The sequence below is a fragment of the Carcharodon carcharias genome, chromosome 33 (assembly GCF_017639515.1).
Source record: "Carcharodon carcharias isolate sCarCar2 chromosome 33, sCarCar2.pri, whole genome shotgun sequence".
NCBI lineage: Eukaryota > Metazoa > Chordata > Chondrichthyes > Lamniformes > Lamnidae > Carcharodon > Carcharodon carcharias.
In genome coordinates, this window is record NC_054499.1 from 10,418,963 (window position 1) to 10,435,693 (window position 16,731).

At 48.3% G+C, this 16,731-nt stretch overlaps 2 protein-coding genes across 2 annotated transcripts in view; both read left to right on the forward strand.

Moving 5' to 3' along the window:
• Positions 1–1,834: 1,834 nt before the first annotated feature.
• LOC121272240 (leukocyte cell-derived chemotaxin-2-like) lies at positions 1,835–8,619 on the forward strand. The gene is made up of 4 exons (XM_041178768.1): positions 1,835–1,892; positions 5,291–5,387; positions 6,395–6,540; positions 8,450–8,619. Exons 1-4 carry the CDS (start codon positions 1,853–1,855, stop codon positions 8,617–8,619), a joined length of 453 nt encoding a protein of 150 aa, XP_041034702.1. The 5' UTR covers positions 1,835–1,852.
• Positions 8,620–13,212: 4,593 nt separating this feature from the next.
• The window catches only part of LOC121272241, a 34,340-nt gene continuing 30,821 nt past the window's right edge, over positions 13,213–16,731 (forward strand). Inside the window, exon 1 of the mRNA XM_041178769.1 lies at positions 13,213–13,380. Coding sequence (XP_041034703.1) covers positions 13,329–13,380 — 52 coding nt within the window. The 5' untranslated portion in view covers positions 13,213–13,328. The remainder of the gene's footprint in view (positions 13,381–16,731) is intronic.

Here is a 16,731-nt window from a genome sequence, read left to right on the forward strand (position 1 = left end):
TTGATGGGGACGGTGTAGAGGGAGCTAAGCTCTGTATCTAACCCCGTGCTGTACCTGTCCTGGGAGTGTTTGATGGGGACAGTGTAGGAGGAGCTTTACTCTGTATCTAACCCCGTGCTGTACCTGTCCTGGGAGTGTTTGATGGGGACAGTGTAGAGGGAGATTTACTCTGTATCTAACCCCGTGCTGTACCTGTCCTGGGAGTGTTTGATGGGGACATTGTAGAGGGAGCTTTACTCTGTATCTAACCCCGTGCTGTACTTGTCCTGGGAGTGTTTGATGGGGACAGCGTAGGGGGAGCAGTACTCTTAGGGGGAGGTAAGTAATCTGATAAAATCCTCTCCCTGTTGCCCCAATGAGATCAAAACTAGCCCTGATTTAATTATGAGAGAGGTAGCAAGGATATAATGGGCTGAAAGGCCTCCATCTGTGTTGTAACCTTTCTATTCCATTGAAAGGCCACCTGTGCTGTGACCTCCACCACAGCCATGAACTGACCCGACTCTCTCCTGAAGGGACACGGAGATTCGGACCTCACAGGCTGGGCTTTTGTGATGCCCACTATACTGTGAGTTAAAGAGGAGCTGTTTCATATTTAACCAAACCACTCAAACTCTCTCACTCTAGTATTCTGATTAACCCAGTCATGCTGTGTCAAAGGACGAGTTCCTGCGATTAATCATTGAATGGAAATCAACAAAGTGTTGGTTCCAATGTTGGGTCCCTATTGGTCAGTGACCACCTTGCCAGCAGCCTTGGCAAGTGCTTAGCTGGTGTAAGTGTTGAAGGAGATGAGAGTTTCAGCCATTAGGTGTCCTTAAACGACCCCGTAACCCCGTTCATTGCCAACTTTTCCGGTTGCTGTTAAACATTTATTAATCCTGTGAGGGAAACCTAAAGAGTTTCAGACCTCAGTGCATTTTCCTTACTTTTATTCTTTGTGGGATGTAGGAATCTTTGGCTAGAATTTATTGCCCATCCCTAATTGCCCTTGTTCAGAGGGCATATTTAAATTCAAACATATGTCTGGAGTCACATGTAGTCCAGACCAAGTGAGGATGGCAGATTTCCTTCCCTAAAGGGCATTAGTGAACCAGATGGGTATTATTTTACTGTAATTGCTTCACAGTCATCATTAGACTTTTAATTCCAGATATTTGTTGAACTCAAATTTCCCCATCTGCATGGTGGAATTGGAACCTGGGTTTCGGGATTTCCAGTCCAATAACAATACCACTCTGCCATCGCTTCACCTCCCCTCACCTTGGTGTGTGCTGCAGTGAGTGGGTTTAACCTCCTTAGAGTAGAAAAAATTACGGGGAGATTTACTAAAGGCTTCCCCAATCGAGAATGGTGTCGATCATGTGAATAAGGAGAAATTGTTTCCACCGGCGGTGGGGGGGGGATCTTCAACCAGGGAGTCACAGATTCAATGCAAGTTGATGAAAGAGCTGGAGGGAAGATCAGGGTAAGACATGTTATTGGAGCGTTCCCGGGAAAGTCAGTGGAAGCGGATTCAATTATAACATTCAAAAGGAAATTGGATGAATATTGAACGTCCGAAAATTGTAGGGGCAATGTGTCTAATTGGATGGGTCTTTCACAAAGGGCTGGCACAGACACAATGGGCTGAATGGCCACCCCGTGTGTTGTAAGATTGTATAATTCCATCGCGCTGTAGGAAGTCAGATTGGGTATACGAATTGGCCCATTTGATCACTCACAATGGTTGAAGGGTTAAAGCTGGGTCAAGCGCTATCCAATATGAATGAAGGTTTGTGTTGATAATTTATTCAGAAGACCAACCCGATATCATCTGAACCTTTCTCCCCAGATATTCTGAGGCACCATCATGCTGCGGGGATTGATCCTCTTCATTCTCTTCACTCAGGGTAAGTCCGTCTGTGTTCAGTCTTGGTGGAGGGCATGCTGTGGAATAATTTCTGATTGTTTGAGGTGTTTACAGTGAACATTTCAAAGCTCAGCATGGTCAGACAGGCAGGAACTGAGACAAGGAGATTCCTTCCTCTCAATCGTGCTGAGTGAGTTGTTTACGAGGGTCTTTTCCCTGAGGTCCCACTAAGTTAATTAAGGTGTATCTCAGTCTAATTGGCTGTTTACAGCTGTGACACACTGGGTGACACGCTGGCTTTTCAATTGCAAGGTTCTGGGTACAAGTCCCACCCCAAAGGTGAATACAAAACTCTATGTCAATAGTCCTGCCGTGGTGAGGGAGTGCTGCATTGTTAGAGGGGCTGCCTCTTGATTAAGTTGTTAAACTAAGGCCTCATCCTCCTGTTTGGGGGGATATAAAAGGTCCTGCTTTCAAAGAAGAATGGTGGCATTCTCCCCTGTCTTCTGGGTCAATATTTACCCCTCAATCAAAAACACACACAAAGAGATCACATTGTTATTGGGAGCTTGCTGTGTGCAAATTGGCTGCCACATTTCCTGCGTTATTCCAGTGATTACACTTCAGGAAGCATTTTATTGGTTGCAAAGCTGCTTTGGGATGTCCTGCGGTTGTGAAAGGCGCTATAGAAATGCAGGACTTTATTTTGTTCTACATTCTTGCTGAAAAGTCTCGTTCCGATGACTGCAGTTTGTTGAACGGCCATTGTGTGACACTTCCCATGTCACATCTCCATGTGAATTACTCTCCAAATCAAGTTCCTGAGGGTCGCAGTGACAGCAGTAGGTTGGTTTTAATTCATTCACGGCATTGCTGGCTGGGCCATTGTTTATTGTCAATCCCTAGTTGCCCTTGAGAAGCTGGTGGTGAGCTACCTTCTTGAGCCGCTGCAGTCTCTGTGGTGTAGGTACACCCAGCGTGCTGTTAGGGAGGGAGTTCCAGATTTTGATCCAGCAACAGTGAAGGAACAGCAATGTATTTCCAAGTAACGATTGTTAGTGACTTGGACGGGAAAATCCAGGTGGTGGTGTTCCCATTTATCATTTGCCCTTGTCCCTCTGGGTGATAGTGGTTGTGGGTTTTGAAGATGCTGTCTAAGAAGCCTTGGTGAATTCCTGCAGTGCATCTTGTATATGGTACACACACTGCTGCAAATGTGCAAGATTGGTGGAGGGAGTGAATGTTTGTAGATGTGGTGCCTATCAAGTGGGCTGCTTTGCCCTGGATGGTATTGAGCTTCTTGAGTGTTGTGGGAGCTGCACTAATCCAGGCAAGTGGGGAATATTCCATCACACTCCTGCCTTGTGCCTTGTGGATGGTGGACAGGCTTTGGGGAGTCAGAAGGTGAGTTACTCATCACAGGATTCCTAGCCTCTGACCTGAAATTGTAGCCACAGTATTTATATGACTGGTCCAGTTTAGTTTCTGGTCAATGGTAACTCCCATGATGTTGCTAATAGGGGATTCAGTGATGGTAATGCCATTGAATACCATAGGGTGATGGTATTGCCTGACACTTGATGCATTGGAGATGGTTATTGCCTGACACTTGTGACTTGTCAGCCCAAGCCTGGATATTGTCCAGGTTTTGCTGCATTTGGGCATGGACTGATTCAGTATATGAGAAGTTGCAAATGGTTCTGAACATTGTTCAATCATCAATGAACATCCCCACTTCTGACCTTATGATGGAAGGAAGGTCATTGATGAAGCAGCTGAAGATGGTTGGGCCGAGGACACTACCCTGAGGAACTCCTGCAGTGATGTCCTGGAGCTGAGATGACTGACCTCCAACAACCACAACCATCTTCCTTTGTGCTGGGTATGACTCCAACCAGCGGAGAGTTTTCCCCTGATTCCCATTGACTGCAGTTTTGCTCGGGCTCCTTGATGCCACACTCAGTCAAATGCTGCCTTGATGTCAAGGGCAGTCACTCTCACCTCACCTCAGGAGTTCAGCTGTTCTGTCTATTCTGAAGCTCACCATCTCTCTCATCATAACCTGAACCAGAGAGTGTGGGCACCGAGTGCCAGGACCAAGCTCAGGGTAACACAGCTGCCCAGAGACACCCAGGTGGAGTTTGCAGTAAGAATGCAGAATGTGAGTAATCTCCCCTCTGCTTCACCCGCTGGGAGTCCCCAGCACAGTGGGACATTCCCTTCTTTGGAGACAATTTACAATAGTCCCAGTCCCAGGCCTTGAACCCTTCCATACCACATTCTCCTCATCACTCCCCTCACCATTAATATCATCCCCTGTCTAATCCCACTCTCCCCCTCACTCCCCATACCATTAATATCACCCCCTGTCTAACCCCACTCTCCTCATCACTCCCCACACCACTAATATCACCCCCTGTCTAACCCCACTCTCCTCATCACTCCCCACACCATTAATATCACCCCCTGTCTAATCCCACTCTCCCCCTCACTCCCCACACCACTAATATCACCCACTGTCTAATCCCACTCTCCTCATCACTCCCCACACCATTAATATCACCCCCTGTCTAACCCCACTCTCCCCCTCACTCCCCACACCATTAATATCACCCCCTGTCTCACCCCACTCTCCCCCTCACTCCCCACACCACTAATATCACCCACTGTCTAACCCCACTCTCCCCCTCACTCCCCACACCATTAATATCACCCCCTGTCTAATTCCACTCTCTCCCGTACTCCCCACACCATTTATTATCACCCCCTGTCTAATCCAACTCTCCCCCTCACTCCCCACACCATTTATTATCACCCCCTGTCTCTCCCCACAACATGTAATATTCCAAAACAAAAACAGAATTACCTGGAAAAACTCAGCAGATCTGGCAGCATCGGCGGAGAAGAAAAGAGTTGACGTTTCGAGTCCTCATGACCCTTCCACCCAGTCTAATCACTCTCTCCCCCTCACTCCCCAGATCATTTAATATTCCATCCAGTTTAATCCCTCTCTCCCCCTCACTTCCCACATCTTTTACTATCCCACCCAGTCTAATCCCTCTCTCCCTCTCACTGCCCAAACTCTTTAATATCCCAACCAGTCTAATCCCTCTCTCCCCCTCACTTTCCACATCTTTTACTATCTCACCCAGTCTAATCCCACTCTCCCCCTCACTACCCAAACTCTTTAATATCCCACCCAGTCTAATCCCACTCTCCCCCTCACTACCCAAACTCTTTAATATCCCACTCAGTCTAATCGAACTCTCCACCCTACTCCCCAAACTTTTCAACATCCCGCCCAGTCTCAACCCATCCCTATTCTCCCTGCACAAAGAATCAAAGGGATTGTTCTCTATTTTACCTTCGCTTTTACCATTTTTACCAGTGCAGGATGTCACATTTCACCTTTTCTGTGTTAAATTCTCTCTCGTACAGTTATGGCTGGGAGATGGGGGCAACTGTGTGATGGCAATCCCACAAACAGAGTGAGAGGGAAAGATAGATACGGCAGAGGAGAGTATGGAGCACCCAGGTAATTGTCACTCTGTGGTTATCAATGCAGCCATGCTGCCCCTCAGCAAGCAACACTTGCATTTATATAGCGCCTTGCACCTGGTAAAACATCTCAAGGTGCTTTGTGAACTGAAATTTGACACCAAGGCCCATATTAAGAGGATGAGGTCGAAGAGGTGTGTTTTAAGGAGGAAATAGAGATTGAGAGTAAGAGAGGTGGGTAGGGAAGTCCAGAGCTTGGGGCCCAGGCAGCTGAAGGCACGGCCACCAATTGTGGGGCGATTAAAGGAGGGGACGATCAAGAGGCCGGAATTGGAGGAGCACAGGGACCTCGGAGGGTGGTGGGGATGGAGGAGGTTACAGAGGTGAGGAGGGTTTGGTCAATACAGAGGGTTTGAAACAAGAATGGGAATGTTGCTTGTCCGGGAGCTGGTGTCGTTCAGCAAGCACAGGGATGGGAAAGAAATGGGACTTGCTGAGACACGGGGAGCAGAGATTTGGATGGCCTCATGTTTACAGAGGGTAGAATGTCGGGGACCAGCCAGGAGGCTGTTGGAATAGTCAAGTCTCGAGATAACGAGGAACGAATGAGGATTCAGCAGCAGATGAACTGAGACAGGGATGAAGTTTGACAATGTTATGGAGGTGGACATGGACAATCTTAATGAGGGTATGAATATGAGGCTGGGAGCTCAGCTCTGGATCAAAGCTGGAACTAAAGTTGCAAACAGACGGGCTTAGTCTCAGACTGTTGGCAGGGAGAGGGATGGAGCTGGTATTTAGGGAACTGTGTTTGGAGTGGGGATTGAAAACAATGGCTTCAGTCTTCCCAACATTTAATTGGAGTGAAAGCCACAGGAGGTTCCCTGGTAATTTTTCTAACGTGACATCTGAGACTTGGGGGAACCTGTGTCCTGTTTTGGTTCAATAATGGGGGTGTCCGTCAGACATGGCCGACATCCCAGGGAGACATTGAACGGAGAGATGACGAGAGGCTCGGGGCTAATTCTCTTCTGTTGTGCCCAGGGGTAGACGCACACACTTGGGAGTCGATGTGATTTGCAGTGACGGGTCGATAGTTCATGCCCCCTTTACCGGCAGGATGGTGAGACAGCTGAATCCCTTTGGTAACAACAATGCGATTGACAATGGAGCGATGCTGGAAGGATCAGGTGAGAGAGGATTTCAGACCATTCAGTGCATCCCTGCTTAGTCTGTAGCCTGCTCACTCTGTGGCCTGACACTGGGTTATTTAGCATAAGAGATGCCACATCTGGAGTACTGTGCGCAGTTCTGGTCACCACACTATTGGAAGGATGTGAATGCACTGGTCTCTGTGACATTATCATTCCTGACCAACTGTCAAGTCATGTGTCTCTGTGGAGTGGGACAGCGGCAGTGACCCCCATGACAGGGAGAGAATCTAATCTAGCGACTTTTTGCACTGGGAGGTTCTGCTCCCTCCTCCCCGGTAGGGGGAGTCTAAACCAATCCACAGGCCTTCGAAACATGGAACAGTCACAGAACAAGAGGTGGGCATTAGGCCCTTCATGTCGGTGCTGGCCCTCTGCAAAAGTAACTCAGCTAGCCCCACTCCCCACCCTTTACCCTGTAACCCTCCAAATTTCTTCTCTAGAGATAACTCTCCAATCCCTCTCGAAGGCCTCGATTGAATCTGTCTCTACCACACTCTCAGGCAGCGCATTCCAGATCCTATCCTCCTGCTGCGTAAAAACATTTCTACTCATGTCCTCGTTGCTTCTTTGTCAATTGCCTTAAAAGAGTGTCCCTCTTGTTATTGATCTTTCCATCAATGGGAACAGTTTCACCCTCTCTACTCCGTCCAGACCCCTCTCACTACCCCCGCCCCCATTCCCACACCCCCTGCTGACCATGATTTTGAACACCTCTATCAAATAACCTACCAGCCTCTCGTCTCCAAGGAGAATAATCCCAACATCTCCAATCTATCCACGGAACCATCATCCTTGCAACCATTCTCGTCAATATTTTCTGCACCCTCTCTAAAGCCTTCACATCCATCCTAAAGTGCGGTGCCCAGAACTTGCACAATACTCCAGTTGAAGCTAAAACACAGCTTTATAAAGGATTATCATGGTCGATGCCTCTATTTAGACAGCCAGAGATGCTATTTGCCTTAGGAACCACTTTCTCATAATGCCCGTCCATCTTCAAAGATTTGTGTACATATACGCACAGGTCTCCCCATCCTCTGCAGCTAGGTTCACGGCTGGGTGTCCCTGCAGAGGGAGGACGCGGGGTCTACCAGAGCTGTCCAAGTTCGGTGGGCACCTTGGAGTCTGCCATGTTTTACTGACCCTCTTGATCAGATTTTAGTTTAATGTTCTTAAGTTGCCTTTAAGCTTTGTCTTTGTTTTTGTAGTTTCCCTTTAAGCGGCTGCTTTTTCATTAGTTCCCCTGAGTTGTTAGTTTAGTTTCTTTGGTTTTGACTCAAAAGACTTACGCCCAGGTCCCTCTGTTCCCGCACCTCCATGGTTCATGGGCTGTCCTCTTATCTGTGAGTCAGAAAGTCCAATTGTTCAAACCCCACCCCAACCCTTAAACAAACAATGTGGATTGAGATTAGGATCTAGAACGAGGGGGCACAGTTTCAGAACAAGGGGTCACCCATTAAAGACGGAGATGAAGAGGAATTTCTTCTCTCAGGGGTCCATTAATGCTTGGAACTCTCTCCCCCAGTGAGCAGTGGAGGCTGGGTCACTGAATAGATTCAAGGCTGAGTTAGAGAGATTTTTGATCTATCAGGGAGACAGGGCTTAGGGGGCACAGGCAGGAAAGTGGAGTTAAGGCCACAATCAGATTGTCCATAATTTTATTGAATGTCAGAGCAGGCTCGATGGGCCGAATAGCCTCTTCCTGCTCCTGTTTCTGAGGAACTTTAGGCTACAGTGCGGCGTTTAGCGAGAGCTGCTCTGTCAGTTGTACTGGTTAAGAACCACAGTAATAGACCCTTGTATAGGTGCTCAGTGTGGCAGAAGTGGAGTCAGTGTGGGATCAATATTACTGTTCTAGTTCCTAATGAAATCTCTCCAACTCCAGGTTACTGCGTCAAGATGTTCCCCATCACTGCACAGCGTTACACTGGGAGCGTTACAAAAGGGGAGGTGATTGGGAGGCTGCTGAATATTCAAGACGTTTACCCCGGAATGATCTCTCACGTACACATCCAGATGTGCGATACCTCCATAAACCCCACACCCTACCTGTAACTCCGGACTGGAGGAAAGCCGGATACAGGGGGGCCTTCAAAATCGAGTGTAATCCTGACCAATTCAAATCATTAAGTGGGACATTGATAATGGAGGGTGGGGAGTTTGGAATCGAATGGTGAGAGCACGATGGGTGTCCAGGATCCTCCCCATTCCCTCTTTTGGGCTGGAATTTTATGCTTTTCCCAGGTAGCAGGCGGTGGGTGTACAAATGGGTGGGATGGCAGTGGGCGGGCTCTATGCCCGCTGACACCCCCACCTCCAGCGGCAGTGTTAGTGTCAGACACTCTTCTCACTCCTTGGGCCATTTGAGTCACTTAAGAGGCCAATTAATCATCACTAAAGGGCCTGTCCCCATTTCGCTTGGTTTAGGTGGGGCCAGAGTCCCTCCAGCTCGGACAGCCTGCGCTCCAAGGAGGACCCGCGAGCAGTAAGGTCCACCCAAGCTTGCTTACCCATCTCCTGCCCTTCCATCACCCCTAACAACAACTGCCCCTCACCTCCCAACCAATTTGGGCTGGTGAGCCTCCCCCATTCAGCGATGGCAGCGCCATTGAACGCCAAGGGCAGGTGGTTAGATTCCCTCCTGTTGGAGATGGTCATTGGCGGGCACTTGTGTGGCACGAATCTTAGATACAACCTGTCAGTCCAAGCCTGAATGTTGTCCAAGGTCGGTCAGACCTCACCTCCCCATCCCCTTTCCTGGATTCAGCTGGGGCAAGGAGAAAGGCCAGATCCCATATCCCAGGGCAGCTCACATCCTCCCACTGGCCCAGTAACAAATCGAGACTCAGAGACTTGGAGCCGGAGGTAGAATGAGGGTCCCGGGGAAAAGGTGATACAGGTTCCAGGTGTCCCCAACTCCAATTCTAAGAAGCTCTTTCTCTCCGATAAACCAAAGGAAAACCAGCCCAGTCAGTTATTCGCAACATCGAGGCTTCTGTTTTGTACTCTGAGTGATAAATAATAGATTAATTTGAGCTGTGCGAATTAAACTGATCTCTGTCTCCCTCTTTGACCTTTCTTGGTGCTGTGACTTGACGCCCCCAAGGTACTTTACAGCCAGTGAATTACTTTTTCAATCACAGTCACTGTTGTAATATAGGAAACGCAAAAGCCAATTTGCGCACAGCAAGCTCCCACAGCAGAATGACTAGATAATCTGTTTTTGTGATGTTGATTGAAGGATAAATATTGGCCAGGACTACAGGAAGAACTCCTGCTGATCTCTTTCGAAAAAGTGGACATGGAATGACTTTACATTCACCCGAGCAGGCAGATGAGGCCCTTGGTGTAATGTCTCATCCAATATTCGGCACTTCCAATTGTGCAGCGCTCCCTCAGTACCGCACTGGAGTGGCAGTGTAGACTCCTGTGGTCAAAGACTGGACTGGGACTTGAAACTGGGACTTTACAGTTCAGAGGTGAGCGTGACACTGACTGAGTCACCACCTACTCATTTTAACAGTCTTTATTTTCTCTTATATTGCAAACGCACTTATATTGTACTCACACTGTCCTCCCTGAGCCCCTTTCTTCCCCTACAATTACAAGTGGAGATGGTGGTGTAGTAGCAATGTTACTGGGTGTGTAATCCACAGGCCCAGGCTACTGCTTTGGGGACATGGGTCCCAATGTAGCAGCTGGCGGAATGTCAGGTCACATAATAAACCTGGAATCCTAAGCTAATCTCAGTCATGGTGACCATGAAGCTATCATTGATTGGTGTAAACACCCATCTGGTTCACTCACGCCCATTGGGGAAGGAAATCTGCTATCCTTTCCTGCATTGGCCCACGTGTGACCCCAGACCCACAGCGATGTGGCTGGCTCTTTAACTGCCCCTCTGAAATGGCCAAGCAAGCCGTTCAGTTCAAGGGCAATTAGGGATGGGCAACAAATGCTGGCCTTGCCATCGATGCCCACATCCCATGAAAGAGTAAAATAGTCCCATTCTTTCCTTGAGAGCTGTGACACTTTTCACCCCCCTCCTCTATCCCTGACATGTTCCTGTGATCCCAGTTGATGTCGTTTCTGGGCAAGTCAGATCCCAGGATGGAAGCTGGCTTGATCAACTGTCATAGAAACATAGAAACTAGGAGCAGGAGTAGGCCATTCAGCCCTTCGAGCCTGTTCCGCCATTCATTATGATCATGGCTGATCGTCCAACTCAATAGCCTGCTCCCGCTCTCTCCCCATACCCTTTGATCCCTTTCACCCCAAGAGATCAGTTTTCATTAATCCGTGGAGGGGACTTAGTGAAACAGATTCACAGGAACCTGCTGTTGACTTTTTAACAACAAGATAAAAGGTCCAATAAACAAGAAACATTATCTCTATTACACTCGGTAACCAATAGGTTGGAAAGATTTCAACACAAACACCAAGAGAAAGAGCTTCAAACCCAATGCTATCCCTTTTATCCCGGCAATACTCTTACAGAGCCCACACTCCACTGACGAGGGATCACTATTCCCACACCAAGCCTACAGCTGCTCAGTTACAAAGATGTCTACTTTTCCATTAGACTTCCAAATATTCACAAGAAGCCCTTCCCCAATGGCATCTCCCTTGAGATATCTAGAAAACTCAGTTGAAATCCGCTATTATTTTAACCTTAGAGCAATACTTATGAGTTCTTTAAACTCATTTCCTAGCAGCCTGGCATCATGTCCACCTCAGTCCTTTGTTGTCTTTACTCTGTGGTATAATCATAGCAACTGATGTCCCTTTCTGTCTCTCCCTGTGCCCCTGTGACTCTCTCCCTGACCCCCTGTTGCTCGGCAACAGCACAGCTTTTACCCACTTTTTGTGTTTGTTTTAACTTCCCTAAACTGCTAACCCCTTGGTGACCCATCGCTTCACTTCAAGAGTCGCAAAACCTCATTAAACATGCATGTATACAAAGAGGGCCTAGAGACTTCTTGGCTCCATCTCAAAAAAACCCTCTAAAATGAAACCAACCCAACCCCAGATTTCACCTTTCTTAACACTCGAATGGAAACAGTATAAACTAAACTTAAAGCTATAGCTTGTTCCTGACACCCACAAACACAATATAGCTTCCTTAAATCTATATCTAGCTCCTAACAATGTTCAAAAGACAAACTGAAGTGTCAACTGATTCTCCTGTGTTGTTTCCTCCCTCTACTCCTTCGGGGGTGGTCGGATATTTCCGGAATGTTACTTCAGGACTCCCAACAGGGATCAGATGCAGATTGATCTGGTTAATGCTAAACATCAACCCTGAGTCCTGAGCCCTATCCCGTCCCCAGTCAATGGATCAGCCTAAACTCAGGGGCAAGTTTCCCCACCAACCCCCCCACCTGCCCCCTCCCCCTCTTTGCGTTAAACTGCGAGTGCCAGCCTGCCCAGACCCTGGGTGCAATGTTCTGCACCCGCCTGCCGCCGCTGGCATCTTCCGGTCCCTCCGCAAGTTCAACGGACTCCTGGCTGGGGCCCCGCCTCATCCCGCGGAGAGTCCCACCCAGGACGGGTTTCCCGGCCCCTGAGTCACTCCGGGCCCTGAGACTCCATAGCCAGTCGGCGCTGGGGTGGTTATCGGAGGGTGGGGGGTGCAGGAGTGGGGGCAGCACGGGGAGGAGACGGCAGGGAGGGGCTGAGTGGGAGGGTCAGCGACACCATGGGGCATCCACACAGCAATGCTGGAGGGAGGGTTCAGTCAGGCAGCCGCACTTCCCCTTCCACGTGTCGACTCTCTGGGCCTGCTCCTTCCTCAGAGGTTGGCAGTCCGTGCCCTCAGGCGACTGAACCCCTCCCTCAGCCCAGCCCCTGTACACAGTTCCTTTCTCAAACCTTCCCCCCCCACCCCCCTCCACAATGCCCCCATTCATCTCCTGTTCTCCCCGAAAGGCCTGGACTCTCATTGCGGTCGTGGGAGGGGGCAGGTCACTTCCGATTCTCAGATATGAACTTAGATATTGGGGCTATTCGGCTGCAGAGGCGTCACAGCTGAGACCCTATTATCTCGTTTTGACCCCCCCTCCCCTTCCTGACTTTGACCGATGGGCACAATCCAGCCTGGGTGAGAGTGTCCGGGATAACAGATTGGGATGGAGAGCTCGGGTTGGAAGGTTGGGTCATCTGTTTGGGATGTGAGATTGTGGTGTACAGCTGGGATCTAAGATTATGGATTGGAATATCAGGATGGGGTGCACGATTGGGATGTAGCCTTGGGATATGGGTTCGGACAGGTACATGAGTGTGAAGGGAGTGGAATACGTTGGAGATGAGATTTTGGATTTCAGGTTCTTGGGAACAATTTTAGCAGTGAAAGCGACGTTGAGCTGGAAGCTTCCTGGGAGGCGCTGAGACACAAGTAGCTGCTTTAGCTGTGATCTGACACTGAGGAACCTTTGCCCCAAATCTGCAGAGGAAACTGAGTGAGTTTGAAAGTTAAATCTTACCCCATGTCAATAACACCCAGAGACAGTGAGTCTGCACCAAACAGCTAAAACCTTGTTTGACCTCTGCAAGCTGGAGAGGATCATGTCATGTTGAGATGGGAGCACAAAGGGCATTTGTGCAGCCTGCGTTCCGCTGTTTTAAAAGCTGATATCTCTCTGCACAGGGTTCAGTGACAGCCTGATTTCCTGAGGATGATCTGTTCATGGTTAAGCTAATGTGAAACCTCAAATGTTCTGCAGTTCATTCAGGGTTAATCGTCAGCCAATGGGTCAGACAGGAGCATGAAGCTGCCGAATGTCACTGTTATCAGCATCTGGCTGTTAATAATTAACGGTAAGTAGAACAGGTCAAATCATCCAGCTCTGTACTCAGCTGTCTGAATGTCTGACAATCTGTCTGTCTATCTATCTCCGCCTGTCAGTCTATCTATCCATCCATCTATCTATCTATCTATCTATCTATCTATCTATCTATCTATCTATCTATCTATATATCAATCTGTCAGTTTAACTATCTATTTATCTATCAATCTGTCGGTCAGTTTAACTATCTATTTATCTATCCATTTATCAATCGGTCTGTCAGATTAACAATATATTTATCTATCTATCAATTTGTCTGTCAGTTTAACTATCTATTTATCTATCTATCTATCTATCTATCTCTGTCAGTCTGTCTATCTATCTATCTATCTATCTATATATCTATCTCTGTCAGTCTGTCTATCTATCTATCTATCTATCTCTGTCAGTCTATCTATCTATCTATCTATCTGTGTATCTATCTATCTATCTATCCATCTAGCTATCTGTCTACCTGTCTATCTGTCTATCCGTCTATCTGCCTGTCTGGCTGTCTGCCTATCTGAGAGTGCGGTGGGGACAGGTTCAATTGGATAATTATCTGAAAAGGAAGAATGTGCAGGGTTCTAGGGAATGTTATTGGTGAATTGTTCATTCGGAGAGCCGGTGCAGAGACGACAGCCGGAACCAGCCCCTTCTGTGCTGAAACCATTCTGGGACTCTGTGAATTCTTTGTTTCTCTCTGACTGAATGCAAACAGGGATTGTAGAACGAGTGCCTTATTTTCTAAGAGGTTGAATATTAGATATAAGAATTGGAGTAACACAGCAATATTTAAGGCAGAGGTTGCTGAGTGGAATCCCCATCGTCTCCTGGGCTACATTAACAAACAACAAACACTGTGCAGGAAAATTCTCCACAGCTTTCCACTTTCATTCTACATTAGATAATCAGAATCATAAATACATCTTGGATCCGACTAAATAGCTCAGGAGGAGGAAAACACAAAAACTATTAAGCAACAGTCTGTCCTGTGCTGTACCTGTCCTGGGAGTGTTTGATGGGGACAGTGTAGAGGGAGCTTTACTCTGTATCTAACCCCGTGCTGTACCTGTCCTGGGAGTGTTTGATGGGGACAGTGTAGAGGGAGCTTTACTCTGTATCTAATCCCGTGCTGTACCTGTCCTGGGAGTGTTTGATGGGGACGGTGTAGAGGGAGTTTTACTCTGTATCTAACCCCATGCTGTACCTGTCCTGGGAGTGTTTGATGGGGACAGTGTAGAGGGAGTTTTACTCTGTATCTAACCCCGTGCTGTACCTGTCCTGGGAGTGTTTGATGGGGACAGTGTAGAGGGAGATTTACTCTGTATCTAACCCCGTGCTGTACCTGTCCTGGGAGTGTTTGATGGGGACAGTGTAGAGAGAGATTTACTCTGTATCTAACCCCGTGCTGTACCTGTCCTGGGAGTGTTTGATGGGGACAGTGTAGAGGGAGTTTTACTCTGTATCTAACCCCATGCTGTACCTGTCCTGGGAGTGTTTGATGGGGACAGTGTAGAGGGAGTTTTACTCTGTATCTAACCCCGTGCTGTACCTGTCCTGGGAGTGTTTGATGGGGACAGTGTAGAGGGAGCTTTACTCTGTATCTAACGCTGTGCTGTACCTGTCCTGGGAGTGTTTGATGCGGACAGTGTAGAGGGAGATTTACTCACTATCTAACCCCGTGCTGTACCTGTCCTGGGAGTGTTTGATGCGGACAGTGTAGAGGGAGATTTACTCTGTATCTAACCCCGTGCTGTACCTGTCCTGGGAGTGTTTGATGGGGACAGTGTAGAGGCAGCTTTACTCTGTATCTAACCCCGTGCTGTACCTGTCCTGGGAATGTTTGATGGGGACGATGTAGATGGAGCTTTACTCTATATCTAACCCCGTGCTGTACCTGTCCTGGGAGTGTTTGATGGGGACAGTGTAGAGGGAGATTTACTCTGTATCTAACCGCGTGCTGTACCTGTCCTGGGAGTGTTTGATGGGGACAGTGTAGAGGCAGCTTTACTCTGTATCTAACCCCGTGCTGTACCTGTCCTGGGAGTGTTTGATGGGGAAAGTGTAGAGGGAGGTTTACTCTATATCTAACCCCGTGCTGTACATCCTCTGGATAGGCCGAAGAGCTGCCTTCTTCAGGTTCTCTATCCACATATCGATTCTGGATCCCCATTGCTCCTCGGTGACTCCTGCCCATTGGTCAATTCTGGCATACAGGTCTAGTCGGGACTCGGAAAAATTTATTAATTTTGCTTCCAATCTCCACCCCTCCATCATTTTCACATCGTCCATCTCTGACATTTCCCTTCCCTTCCTTGACCTCGCTGTCTCAATTTCTGGTGATAGACTGTCCACCAATATCCATTACAAGCTTACCGATTCCCACAGCTACCTCGACTACAGCTTCTTACACCCCGCTTCCTGTAAGGACTCCATCCCATTCTCTCAGTTCCTTCGCCTCCGTCACATCTGTTCTGATGATGCTACCTTCAAAAACAGTTCCTCTGACATGTCTTCCTTCTTCCTTAACCAAGGTCTTCCACCCACAGTCATTGACAGGCCCCTCAACCGTGTCCTGCCCATCTCCCGTGCATCCGCCCTCACGCCTTCTCCTCCCTCCCAGAAACATGATAGGGTCCCCCTTGTCCTCACTTATCACCCCTCCAGCATCCGCATTCAACGGATCATCCTCCGCCATTTCCGCCAACTCCAGCATGATGCCACCACCAAACACATCTTCCCTTCACCCCCACTGTCGGCATTCCGTAGGGATCATTCCCTCCGGGACACCCTGGTCCACTCCTCTATCACACCTTACTCCTCAACCCCCACCTATGGCACCTCCCCATGCCCACGCAAAAGATGTAACAACTGCCCCTTCACATCCTCTCTCCTCACCGTCCAAGGGCCCAAACACTCCTTTCAAGTGAAGCAGCATTTCACTTGCATTTCCCCCAATTTAGTCTACTGCATTCGTTGCTCCCAATGCGGGTTCCTCTACATTGGAGAGACCAAATGTAAACTGGGTGACCGCTTTGCACAACACCTGCGGTCTGTCCGCAAGAATGACCCAAACCTCCCTGTCGCTTGCCATTTTAACACTCCACCCTGCTCTCTTGCCCACATGTCTGTCCTTGGCTTGTTGCATTGTTCCAGTGAAGCTCAACGCAAACTGGAGGAACGACACCTCATCTTCCGACCAGGCACTTTACAGCCTTCCGGACTGAATATTGAGATCAACAACTTTAGGTCGTGAGCTCCCTCCCCCATCCCCACCCCCTTTCTGTTTCTTTCCCCTTCCTTTTGTTTTTTTCCAATAAATTATGTAGATTTTTCTTTT